This window comes from Grammomys surdaster, unplaced genomic scaffold (assembly GCF_004785775.1).
Source record: "Grammomys surdaster isolate TR1022 unplaced genomic scaffold, NIH_TR_1.0 193, whole genome shotgun sequence".
Classification (NCBI taxonomy): domain Eukaryota; kingdom Metazoa; phylum Chordata; class Mammalia; order Rodentia; family Muridae; genus Grammomys; species Grammomys surdaster.
In genome coordinates this window covers 10,685,256-10,698,875 of record NW_021604638.1, presented here as the reverse complement: position 1 = coordinate 10,698,875, position 13,620 = coordinate 10,685,256, and the positions used below count along the sequence as shown (strand labels likewise).

At 43.4% G+C, this 13,620-nt stretch overlaps 1 protein-coding gene and 1 long non-coding RNA gene across 2 annotated transcripts in view; both read left to right on the top strand.

The window, feature by feature from the left end:
• The window catches only part of Stk4 (serine/threonine kinase 4), an 81,240-nt gene that overhangs the window by 5,493 nt on the left and 62,127 nt on the right, over positions 1 to 13,620 (top strand). The window contains exons 3-5 of the mRNA XM_028769522.1: positions 3,995 to 4,123; positions 6,792 to 6,906; positions 10,705 to 10,869. Of these exons, the coding sequence (XP_028625355.1) occupies positions 3,995 to 4,123; positions 6,792 to 6,906; positions 10,705 to 10,869 (409 nt within the window). The remainder of the gene's footprint in view (positions 1 to 3,994; positions 4,124 to 6,791; positions 6,907 to 10,704; positions 10,870 to 13,620) is intronic.
• LOC114622945 lies at positions 755 to 2,620 on the top strand. The gene is made up of 2 exons (XR_003711700.1): positions 755 to 1,122; positions 1,749 to 2,620. It is a non-coding gene; the product is annotated as an uncharacterized LOC114622945 (long non-coding RNA).

Genomic DNA, 13,620 nt, shown 5'->3' with positions numbered 1-13,620 from the left:
TGCCTGTGCATTCTTCACCCTTATCACTAAACAGATTTAGTGAACTCCAGGCTTTTTAATATTAAGTCATCTCTTGTTTTCTCTTACAGAATCTGTGATGCATATGGTTTTATATAATTAAAATGAAACACTAATTAGATTATAATTCATTTAGGTTTTAAAAAATCAGCCGGGATGGAGGCACACACCTTTAATTCCAGTATTTAGGAGGTAGAAGCAGGCAGATCTTTGTGAGCTTGAGGCAGATTTGCCCTACATAGCAGGTTCCAGGCCAGCTACATAGTGAGACCCTGTCTAAGTTAGACTTGGTCAGTTTTGTTTGTATGCTGTTCAGGATTTCTGCCTAGTATGTAATCGCTAGTCAGTAAAAAACAGGAAGTCAACATTTCTGTTGAGCTTTGTGATAAAGAGCAAGTAAACTGAGAACTGTTTGCATCTTCTCAGGAGATCCAGCATCCCAGTTGGGAACCAGTGGAGGCTCTGAAATGTGCCGCAGTGACTTTCAGTACTAGATGGTGGGCTGTGACTGACTTTCACTGACACAGTAGGGCATTATGTCAGCGTTTCTTACACTTCTACATATCATTGCAATTTAATTCTGTGTATTCATTCCTTCTGTAATGATCAGTGCATTAAAATGCCAGGGATACCTTAAGTGTTTAACCTTTGACTACGTAATAAGTTCATATGATTCAGAGATGGTTGATGCGTAAGTCAACAAGTGTGTGCTCTGTGTGAAATTTCAGTCTCTTCAGAATACCTTTGAATAGTGTCTGCCTTGACCATATGCTTTTTTTCTTCTCAGTGGTGCTGGGGATTGAACCCAGGGTCATGCGCATACCAGGCAAGTGCTCTGCCGGAGCAAAGCCTCCCCTTCTTTAGTATTATTCATAATTAACACAGATCTGTGGCAATAACAAATGCAAATCTGATTACATGGAATAGATTTTCATGGATTACCTCCTTATTAAAAACATGAGTCTTCAACTTTCTGTTAGTTGCAAAAGTACTCTTTGGGATCCATCAGAATCAAGCAGGGGAAGGAAAGAAGAGAGCATGAGTGGTGGCCCCATGACAAGCCCAAGATGGTGGAAGACTGCCAGCCAGACTGCTTCAGTAAAGGTATGAGACGGCAGAAGTCACTCTGTATCTCTTTCCTGCTATCTGTAGCTCTAGCTTGCCATTCTTGATATTCTGAAGGCAATTAGTCAATGTGCCTTCATTAAACAATGTTCACAGGTTATTTTTGGAATATGATATACATTTGTAGACATAATTGTATGTGTAACTAGCTGGGTTTTTTTATTTTTAATAAAAGCATGTTAGGGTAATGAAGTCATGCAGACCTGAGTTAAAAGTCTTAGTGTCCTGTTGATTAGTCACAGCAGGTGAGCTTATATATCTTGGAGCCTCATAACCTTTAACTATAAAGTGGGGAAAATAACAGTATCTATTACATGGTGTCATGGAAGAATTGCATGAAATAATAGAGAAGTACTGGGTACGGTGATTGTCACGCACTGAGTGCTCAGTAAGTCACAACTGTTGTTTTTGAGTGTATTAACTAAAGCATTTTTCAGACCTTATGTCAAATCAAAGCTAAAGCTTAACTCTTTAAGTACAGTTAGGTATTCTTAGCAGGGGTGCTTAATTTAGGAAATATCACAGTTATAGACAGAAAATGTCAGAAATGCCATGTTAGGAAAAAAGCAAGCTAACTGATTTTTTTTTTTTTTAATTGTGTTTAGATATGGATGTCTGCAACAAAGAACCTGGGAATGTCCCTCTAGAGATCCTTCCTCATGCTATCATCTCATTGAACTTTTAAATGGCACTGTTGACACTTGGATTTTTGCCATCGTGATGGAATGACTCTGAGCAAGTTTTATGGAACCAGCAAGATCCTGAAGGAAGACCTTACCTCTGCTTCTCTTCTAACGTGGATGCCACAGTGCCTTCAGATGTTCCTTCAGGGAAGGACTTCGATTTCCAATGACTTGAGAGTGTGTGCTCTCAAGAACCACATTGAGTTCTGCAGCTGTGGTCATGCTCTTTTGAAGAAATCCTGTGGCTCTGTGGCAGGGCAGAGTCACAGCTTGAGCCAAACTGAGTAGCGAGCACCTAGGGGGTTAGAATGGAGCCTTGCCTTCTGCTTCTGTCATTTCAGGTTTTATACATTGGCTCACTTAAGTGTCTCCATTTTCTCCCTTCAGTCTTAGAGCCTCATGGACTTAGACACGTGCTCTGTCACTGAGCTACATTCCTAGCCTTTGTTACGTTTTTATTATTAGATAATAGCACATTGTTCCCATAGTTTGATAGCTAATGAGTATTAAGGCGTGGAGTGCTGTGGAGAGCTTATCTGTGAAGAATGGTACTCCAATGAGAGCAGACTTCCAGAAGCAGTAGGCATGGGAAAACCGCAGTACGAGTGCTGAGGGAAGGAGTTCTGCAGCCAGCAAAACTCGCTCCAGCATGAAGCCAACGTGAAGAGATTCTTACACATATGCTCAGTCTAGTATTTCAAAAAGGCCTGTGGATGTCAGTTACAGAGTACCTGCTAGCAGTGGCTAACTACGGAGGCACGCACTGACAGCCTAATAAATCTTCTCCAAGTGGATAATTGACTTGACAGTGTTTGGTCTGGACAGTTCCTATGGTCACAAGATGGTTATGTTAGTTTCAAGTGTCATTACCCCTGATAGTCTCCAAAGCACGGCAGAAAGTGACAAGAGAAAATGGACAGCCTTGTTTGCTTGTCTTACCTGGGAAGAAAGTCTCGAGAATTCTAGCCATACACTGGCCAGATCTAGGTTAGATTCTTGCTGCAGGTTCATTCACCAGGAAGAGAAATGGCACAGCCTATCTTGATTTGTCCTAAATGGGGGTTATTTAAGCAAGGAAGGGAGGGCGCTGGCTGGGTCTTCCACACATGCTCAACAGTTGTTTTCTGTGATAAAACAGTATTTGAGGGTTCTTTGAGCGTCTTTATTCCTTTTTAAGTATAAGGGATTCAGATAGAAGCTTTTATGCGCTCTGCATTCATAGATATTTCTATTTTAAAGAAGTTTTTAAAATCTATTTTGACATTGAGATAATTTCTTCTTGGCAGTGACAAAGCTCTGTTATTTTGACATCTTAGGCCACATTCTTTATTTTGATTTTTTCTTCATTAAGATAGCATGTAGAATCAGGTGTGTTTGTGAAATTAATTCTTTTTGGTTTTTCGGTTTTTTTTGAGACAAGGTTTCTCTGTGTAGCCCTGGCTATCTTGGAACTCCCTCTGTAGACCAGGCTGGTCCTGATCTTACAGAGATCTGCCTGCCTCAGCCTCCCAAGTGCTGGAATTAAAGTTGTGTGCCACCACCACCCAGCATGTTTGGGAAATTTAAAAGATGATTTTCTCTTATCACTGAGAGCTGCCCAGGGTCTGTAAAGTTCCTGCATATTTCTCATAAACACCATAGCTGTTTGTTAAGGGAGTTTGTGTTTGGTTGTTGTCATCTTGTGAAGAAGCCAGTTGAGGCACAAGGAGCTAACTCAGGTTATGATAGTGTGTCGGCAGTGGGTAGTGGTCTGCTGTCCTCAGATTCTAAACGTCATGTCCTTGGAGCACCTAGATTGAATGAACACACAACCTTGGTTTTGATAAGCTTTTCGGGGAAGATGAAATGCAAGGCAAAAAGATTTGAATGTGCACTGTTCTGATTCTGGCACAAAAGAGACTTGGGTTTTCATGAGATTGTGTATTTTAAGCCTTGCAGCATGTGAGAGGAATAAGGCCAGAGAGACGTAATAGAGTGGTCATAGGAAAGCACACACATGTACTGTGTTGCTGTGGAGAGAGAACGAGCACCACGTGTGTTCAGGCTGCATGGGTTCAGATCATAAGCTCTTGACTTACGTGACCTGGGTCATTTATGTGATTGTGCCACACCTGGTCTTGCGTCCCGGTGCTCTGGCTTTATGAACGGTCTCCTTCCCCCCAATGCAGGTCTTATGGCAGTGTGTACAAGGCTATTCATAAGGAGACTGGCCAGATTGTTGCTATCAAGCAAGTGCCTGTGGAATCGGACCTGCAGGAGATAATCAAAGAAATCTCCATAATGCAGCAGTGTGACAGGTAAAGCACGTGGGGTCCTTGACAGAATAAGCCTCTGTATCTGCTGGGATTGTTCAGATTGACACCTACAGAGTGATTACTGAGATGGTCTCAGGAGGGCGGGGTCAGGGGAGTCACTATGCATGTTCTTTCTGAAAAGTATGAGAAAGCGTGTATGTTTTAGTAGATAATTTCCATTTTTGTATTTTTTCCTTCATCAATCATACCTTTAAGAGACCAGGAAGAAGAGGCAGAGGGTGGTACTGACTTTCTTTCTATTTTTTTCTCTCATAATGCTGTCTCTTACTTCCTATTGCACAGATAGCTAAGATAAATCAAATACTTTTTAGCTCGAGAAACCATAGAATAGCAGATTGGTGTATTAAAAGAGAATATGTGCTTAGGTACTAGATGTTTCTTTTTTGCCGTTAAGAATGGTTCCAGTCAAGAGTACTTAAGTGTCTTATTTTTGAGGAACTAAGATTTGTCAAGCTTTAAGCAGGAAGTTGGCCCCAAAGTCAACCACAGAAGAGCACGTGATCTGCTCTGAGGTTCCATGACAACATGCTGGTGGACGGAGCAGGCATAAGGCGGCAGCACTGTTAGACATGCGAGTGGGCGGCAGCACTGTTAGACATGCGAGTGCAGTAGCAGTAAGGGCCGTGCCAGGTCCGGGGTCGGGAGAGCAGGCGAGGAGGTTTGCACCGAAGGCATTGCCTGTTGGTCCGAGGCCAGTTGGGTCAGATCAGTCTATTGCCTCCTGTTGTCAGGCTTCAGTGGTAGACTGTGGGGGAGTGCGCCTTGTTATTTTGTAGCGACCTCAGGTCTCCCTGTCTTTGAAGTACAGCTGCGGCTCTGCTTCCTCCTGCTTTATTTTTCATTTTGTGATTATGTCTACTATACAAACACCTGCACTCCCACAAACCCACAGCTGGCTTGGTGGAATTAAGTTAGCAGCTTTTCTTCTTGTCCACATGAGTCACTTACTCGAACTCTTTAGTTGCCAAATGGGGACTGTATCTAGACAGTATGGAAATGCTTCTAACTAATGATTTGATTTTTAAAGATTTATTTATTTTTACTTCTTATGTGTATGCCTGCATGTATGTATGCGGCCCACATATGATCGAAGCCTGTGGAAGCTAGCAGATGGTATCAAATCCCTTGGAATTGACTTATGGACAGTTGCGAGCTGCCATGTGGGCGCTGGGATCTGAACCTGGGTCCTCTGCAAGAGCATCACGTGCTAAGAAATGATGTTTGAAGAGCCTCTGTGTTAAACTTGTGACTTTCTTTTTTTTTTTTAAAGACAGGGCAGAATCTTTGTGTCCTGGGAGCTTTGTTTGCTTGCTTCTTTGTTATATTTTTATGTCATTCACTGTCTTTTCAGGAAAGGGAGGGTTTAGGGCATTTACCTGGCTTACTAGGAAAAGCAGCTGGAGTAAGAGTGTCAGTAAGTTCTCTCTGTTTTCTGCGAGGTCACAGCCTAAGCATGAACAGTGCAGGAAATCCTAGCCGGCAGTACAAGACTGCACAGATCTTATCCCAGCAGTGTGCTTGCACAATAGAGTAAGTGCCTGCAGGAGGAGAGGGAGCAGAGCACCCGGATTGTAACCTCGGGTGCTCAGTTACCTGTGCTTTCAACAATACTCATTTTTTGTGCGGTGTTTTCTTTGCCACTGGCATATGTCCCAAGGACGAAGGGGCGTTTGAAATTGAAAGTCAAGGAAGCCAGGAGAGTCTTAGCATCTTTTGTTGCTATGCAACCGGTCTTTCAAAGTAGTCCAGCTGTTAATGGCACAGTTGTTGAGACAGATTGTTCATTTTCCTGAGATGCTTGATTTCTCACATATTTCTTACTTTGGTGTCTCTCATCAAATTTAAGACCCAAGGTTCCAGATTTGATGCTAAGTAGTCTTTATACTATAAAGCGATGATTTTGTTACTCCAAATTACATCATGACTTTTGGAAAAGAAGAGAAGGAAAAAAGATTATTTTTCATGATAGTTATGTATCCCTTGATATATCTGTCTGTCCTGTCTCATTGGGGGTTTACTGACTGTTTGCTCTACTGTTTTATAGCTTACCTTCCCCTCTCTTATGCTGCTTTTTTAAATTTAAACTTCATGTCTGTGTACCACTTGCATGCCTGTTGCTAGAGGCCAGAAGAGGGCATCAGGTCCCAGGAACTGGAGTTACAGACAGTTATGAGCCACCATGTGGTGCTGGGAACCAAAACCAGGTCCTCTAGAAATGCGAATGCTCTTAACAGCTGATCTAATCCCAGGATATGTTAACACTATTTATTGACCATTCCTCTAACATGGTCCATGGACCTGTGGTGTTTAGTATGTAGTATGGCATTATTTCTTACCTTCCCTCATGTTGCCTGGTCACGTACCTCATGTCTCTTTTTTCAGTTCTGTGCTCATAGCGAATGTTTTGAGAATCTGTGATTCTTTTCTGAAGACAAGTTATACACTTGGAAATATTGTTCTCTTGCTTTGAATGTGTATATTACTCTTAGGAAGAGCTGTCCTTTGTCTTCTTATCAAGAGATTGCTTCTGTTAGTCCTAACTAGAAATGATTCTTTTTTATGAAATGAGAAGTGACTTTCCATGCATTGAACAGAATGAATTCAGATGTTTGAAGAACATGCCACTAAATCGTACTGTGTCTCTTTCCAGCCCTCATGTAGTCAAATATTATGGCAGCTACTTTAAGAACACAGACCTGTGGATTGTGATGGAGTACTGTGGGGCTGGCTCTGTATCTGATATCATTCGGCTACGAAACAAGACGGTAAGTTTACCTGCTAGGTGCTGCTGCGGGAGCGCAGTCTCGCCAGCTTTCTCTGGCCTTTGTGTGTGTGTGTGTGTGCGTGGGTGTGTATGTGTGTGTGTTTCTACTCAGGGAGGAATGACTGTCATTTCCACTTTTCCTTGGTCTCTACTGTCTTTTACTCATCTCCCCCACCTCAAACAGGGGTAGTCCCAGTGTGATCTCTTACCTTTGATCCTCTGGTCCAGCCGAGTGCTAGGTCACAGGGATCAGCCACCTTGCTCAGTTCCTGTCTAAACGTGGCAGCTTGATGCCGACTTGTTCCAACGATTTGTGTTTATTCGGCGAAACAGTTTTCAAATCATGGTTTGGGATGAATTCTCATTTTTTAATACAGGATTTCATGGGGGCCTTGAACTCACACTCCTCCTGTGAGTTCTTCTTACCATGTCCGGCTGCTGTAGAATGACTTTTAAACATACTTGATCTTTTAAAGGTTCTGTGTCTCTGTGTGGGTTTGCACATGTGAGTACAGGCACCCACAGAGGCCAGGCTTCTCTACCCTGCATCAGGATTTACAGGCAGTGTATGAGCCACACATTGTGGGAATGAAGCCAAGGACTTCTACAAGAGCAGAGTGCTCTCCTAACTGCTGAGTCATCTCTTCAGCTTCTAGAATGAGTTTCAAATGTTGACTTTTGGATTTGAATTTGTCCTCTTACCCACTATGTCTAGGATGGCTTCTACTTGCTGTTGGACAGGGAATAAAACTGTTGTAAAAATTATTTATGCCTAAGATTCCAGGATCTGACCTAAGAGTCATGGATTCTAGTTCTCAGTTGCAGAACAGTGCTGGTGGCATTAGGGGTCCAGAAGTGGGTAAAAGAGCACAGCATATGGTGCCTTGTGCTCTCTGGTAGCACACCTTCTAGTACAGAAATGAAAAGAAAACAGGCCGCAACTAGGAAGAAAGTGCCAGGTAATGAGAAATACTTAAAAAAAAAATTAATAAGGCTGGTGTCTTAGCATTTTATTGCTGTGAAGAGACGCCATGACCACAGTAGCGCCTCTAAAGGAAACATTTAATTGGGGCTAGCTTACAGTGTTAGAGGTTTAGTCCATCAGCATCATGGTGGGAAGTGTGGTGCCACACAGGTAGACATGATGCTGGAGTGGTAACAGAGTTCTACATCTTGATCTGCAGGCAGCAGGAGACCGTGTGCCACGCTGGGTGTAACTTGAGCACAGGAGACCTCAAAGCCCGTCTCCACAGTGACATACTTTCTCCAGCAAGGCCACACCTCCAAATAATGCCACTCCCCATGGGCCAAGCATTCAAACACATGGTTCTGTGGGTGCCATTCCTATCCAAACCACTACAGATGGTGATGGAAAAGTGGTAAAGAGCCTTGGTAGGCAGAGCAGTAGGAGTGAAGGGACTCTGCAGGTAGGACCCAGCCAGCGTGAAGGCCCCAGACTCTGTGTGCTTGCTATATTTGCTGTTAGAAGTGCAGCCACTGAGACAGGGGAGGTCAGGCTAGAGAGGTGGGCAGGTTTGATGGTGTTGGATCTTGTAGGGCATGGTGTTGTGGCTGAGTTTTAGTCGAGGTGCAGAGGGAAATGTCTAGGCTCTAAAAAGCTAAGTGAGTCAAGTGCCACACAGTTTGAAGACCAAGCCTAGTTGCTCTGTAGACTGTCGGAATGGGCATGTTTGTCTTTGGCTGTAGGAATGGGAGTGAGCGTCTCTATAAGCATTTGCAATGCCGTAAAGATGAACTTAAGCATGCAGAAGTATTCTATCACTGTTTCCCTTTCTTAATTTACATTATTGAAAATTTGTATGTTTTCTTGATTAGACAGTAAGTTCTTTATCCAAGAATAGTGTTGACATAAAATTTGTGTGTGTACATACAAACATATATGAATGTAACAATAATTAATGAAAAAAGAGGCCATGAATCTGAAGGAGAGCGGGGAGGGGGTACATGGGAGGCTTGGGAAGGGGGAGATGACATAATTATAATCTCAAAAAATGGAATAAATAGTTAAAAAGAAGCCCAAGCGGGCGGTGGTGGCGCACGCCTTTAATCCCAGCACTTGGGAGGCAGAGGCAGGCGGATTTCTGAGTTCGAGGCCAGCCTGGTCTACAGAGTGAGTTCCAGGACAGCCAGGGCTACACAGAGAAACCCTGTCTCGAAAAACCAAAAAAAAAAAAAAGGCTGAATAAGTCAATGACTTGTTGATTTAAAATGGAAGCCCTGGGACTGGAGAGCACTGGCTGCTCTTCCAGAGGACTCTGGTTCAATTCCCAGCACCCACATGGTGGCTCACAACTGTCTGTAACTCTAGTTCCAGTAAGTCTGACATCCTCAGACACACAGACATACATGTAGAAAAAACACCAGTGCCTGAAAAACAAAAATAAATCATCAAAAAATACTTAAAAAAATAAATAAAGTTGCAGCCCCAGGGCTTTGTGTTCAGCACAGAGTTGTTCCTGGCACCTCAGCAGTCCAGAATTAACTCTGATGGCAGTTTCTGAATCTAATGATAGCTTAATACTAGTTTATTAGTCTATGTGATTTAATTATTTTGTTGTGTGTTATATAAAAAACATTTAGTGTGACCACTGCCAGCTACAGATGACTAGAAGTATTGTTTAAATTTGAAGAAGTGTGACCACAGAAAGATATAAAAAGTCAGTATTTCTCATGATAGAATCAGTCTTCAAAAAAGAAGAAGATTACGGTAGACTGATGGTACTGTTGTACTACGTGAGCTTACCCAGGCTGAAACCACAGACTCTGCTTGCTCTCTTGGCCGTGGGTCCGTTCTGATGTGGATCTCAGCCTCTCATGTTTCATAAATGCTGTCTACATGGGGGTGGGGAGGACAGATGCCAGGAAACTAGAAAGGGGCCCACATGAGGTGGGAAATAGTTTACTTTAAGCAGAAAATTACCCTGTCACTAAATCTCAGTAGATGGCAGCCATATTTAACGCCTAAAGTCCTGGTTGATTGGATTACGATCTGACCACCTGTGAGGTGTTTTCGATTCCTGTGGGAGTTGCTGTTGGGGTTCACTTGCAGGTGCGTTTCCCCTCTGAGCGTTAATGCTGCTGATAGTGTGCTGGTCGGTCTGTCGTTTCTACACACTGACTGCTTCCTCTGAGTTTCAGTGTGCCCTCGTTTTGATGACTTCTCTCCTTCATAGTCCTCATTCAGCAATTGCAAATCTTAGAATAGCAGTAAAAGAAAGTAGTGCCTCCAGTGCAGGCCGGTCCCCTTGTCCACAGCTTACCCCCAGATGTGAGCTGCGGGAGGGTTTGACGGGATCTGTTTAGGACTAGGGTGTGCTCAGAGGCCCCTGCCAGCCTCCAGCACTGTCTGTCCAGAGCGGCTTCAGTTCCCACTCTGGATACCAGGGCTATAGGAGCAAGCAATAAAAGACAGCTTTTAATGCAGTGTGTATCTGTAATGAGCAAGACAGCATCGTATCTCAGGCTGTCTCTAAGCTGACAAGGTAAGAGAAGGGAACAGAGAATGACCCAGGCGTGGAGAAGGAAAGGCCTCTGCTGTCCTGACGAGTGACATTTGGGCAGACTGGGGAAAGCCTGCGGTACAGATGTACGGAGAGAGAGCCTTAGAGGTAGGTAGAACAGGCAGGTGCGAGGAGCTCGGAGTTCACAGTTAGCAGTTCTCAGGGAACAGGCAGGACACAGCAAGGCTGAAGCAGCTGTGTGTGAGTTTTGGTCTTTTCTCTTTTCTCCTGTGTGATGTTAACAGGGTTGAGACTTCTTACTGTTTTTTGTTTTTCAGTTAACAGAAGATGAAATAGCTACAATATTACAATCAACTCTTAAGGGACTAGAATACCTCCATTTTATGAGAAAAATACACCGAGATATCAAGGCCGGAAATATTTTGCTAAACACAGAAGGTCACGCAAAGCTTGCAGACTTTGGAGTCGCAGGTCAACTTACAGTAAGTGAAAATAGTGACTGGTACCAGTACTTTAGGCTGTGTCCCGAGAAGCCAGTTCTAATAAGTGATTTTATTTGTGTGTGTGTGTGTGTGCACGCCTGTCGGCTCGTGTGCACGCCTGCCGGCTCGTGTGCACGCCTGCCGGGTCGTGTGCACATTGTGTGCTGTTGAAGCCAGCTTACGTTGATTGTGGTGGTGGTTCTCCACCTTACTTTCTGAGACACTGTCCTTCACTGACCCAGAGGTCAGTGAGTCATATAGGCCGGCTGGCTAGTGAGCGCCAGGAGTCCGTCTGTCTGCCCAGCAGTCAGGGGTTACAGGCTCATGCTGTAGCATCCTGCATTGTGTGGGGCTGGAGAACTGTAGTCAGCCTCTCAGGGATACATGGCAGATGCTTTGCTGACATCACTCCATCCCTACTTTCTCATTTTTTAAAAATATAATACTTGGTTTAATTTTGTTAGTAGAAATTTGTAGAATTTACAAGTGCATTATCATAGAGCTAATAGGAATTTTAGATTTTTTTTCTGGGATTCAGGTTCCATGGTTCAATCTTTGTATAGAAATGAAAACTAACATAAGAAATGAGCCTTAGTTTAACTCTGGTATATCAGAGATAAAAGCTTGATTAAACCAGGCTGCTCTTCTCCAGCAAGGCAGAGACCCTCCTTTCAGCTTCCAAGCAACTCCGCTGGAAGCGCCCCTCCTACTTCAGGGTTGGCTCTTGATTTCCCGCCTGTCTCCGCAGTGCTTGCCAGTGAGAAGGAAAACTGTTCAAAATGGGGAGGGGGGTGGCTAGAATTAATCTGGTTTTGTAAAATAACCACTGAATGTGAAAGTCTGTAGGACAATGGAAACAGTTCTGAGGATAAACATTGAATTCCCAACAATTGTGCCAAGGGTTTTCCCGATCAGTACAGTGTACACTGGGTTCCCCTCCCCACTTCTCCACAGCTACAGACTTTTTGTTTTGTTTAGAACAAGGTTTCACTCTGTAGCCCTGGTTGGTCTGGAACTCAGTATGTAGACCAGGCTGGCCTTGATAGAAATCTGCCTGCCTCTGCCTCTGCCTCCCGAATGCTGAGATTAAAGGTGCATGCCACCATGCCTATCTGACTTTTTAATTTTAGGCAATGTCCGATTTCTTGTTTCTTTGGCTGCTCATGCTTCTGGTGCTTTGTGTAACTCAGAAATCATGACCTTACACAAGGTAGTCCATGTGTTTCGTGGTCTCAGCTCGAACATTTGCTTTGAGATCTGAGTTAATTTTCATGCTGAGAGGTAGGTATCCAGATACATTCTTTTGTGTATTGGTAACTGGTATTGATCATTTATTTCAATGACTTGTTGGTAAGCCTTTGGCTCTCTTCTGTTGAGTTATGTATTGGTACTTGCTGAAAATCAAGTATGGTGTACCTCTGGACTGGGCTTGTCTTCTGTTGGCCTGCACGTAGGCCATTGTGTTGCTGCTCCACTGTTGACTTTTACGCTGGATGTGAGGCCTTTCAGTTTGTTCTCATCTTTCAGGATTGGTTTGGCTCTCCTGGGACCTTGCATTTCTCCTGAGTTTTGAATTAGTAGGTTAGTTTTGCAAAAGAGATCGTTGGCATTTTGGTAGACGCTGTGTTGCGTCATGGGTCAGTTTTGAAATATCACCCTGTTAGGATTAAGCCCTGTAAGCCATGGACCTAGGACGATTTTTTTGCTTACTTTGATCTTTTATTTTTCACCGATGTTAAATTGTTTGCACAGTGCATATTTTTTATTAATGTGGTTAGTTCATTCTTCAGTGATTCCTTTTTGATGCTATTCTAAGTAGAACAGTTTTCAAATTATGTTTCTGTCCTTCAGTGTCACTGAGCTTGTTGTTTATTGCTAGTTTTAATTTTTAAAAAGTGTATGTGTATGGGCTGGAGAGATGGCTCAGCGGTTAAGAGCACTGACTGCTCTTCCAGAGGTCCTGAGTTCAATTCCTAGCAACCACATGGTGGCTCACAACCATCTGTAATGGGATCTGATGCCCTCTTCTGGTGTCTGAAGACAGCAACAGTGTACTCATATGCATAAATAATATAATAAATTTATAAAAAAAACTTATAAAAAGTGTGAGTGTGTGTGTGTGTGTGATTGTAGTGTGGATGCCTGCATGCCGTGGTGAGGTATGCATATGAGGTTCCACCTTGTTTGATGTTTGAGACAGGGCGTTTTTCGTGGTGCAGATTCCAGAAGTTCTCCTGTATTCCACCTCCCATCTCCTAGGGGATATGTAAGATTACAGATTGGCTATCAAGCCTGTCTTTCACTGGGTTAGATGTCAGCATTAGAGATGTCAGATCCATGTGGGGTTGGAACTATAGGCTTTTGTGGTCACCTAATGTGGGTGTTGGGAGCCAAACTCGGTCCTGTGACAGAGTAAGAAGTGCTCTCAGTCACCGAGCACTCCTCTAGCCATCTTTACTTTATAGACATTTCTTTATTTTTGCAAGAGGGTTTTGCAGTATAGCTTTAGCTAGCTTGGAACTGTTAGTCCCCTTGCTTTAGCCTTCAGCTTCAGGCTGGCATTCGATGCCTGTGCCATGATGCCTGCTTTCTAATTCCTTCTATAGAATCTTTGAAGCCAGCATTGCTGTTCTGATGTCCACTTGTGGTACCTTCTCAATGCCAGCCGTCTCTAAGCCATTTGGAAGTTTTTATGTTGCAATTAGGTTGTTCCTCAGTTTCCCCGGTGACTGCTCCAGGACTCATTCCACT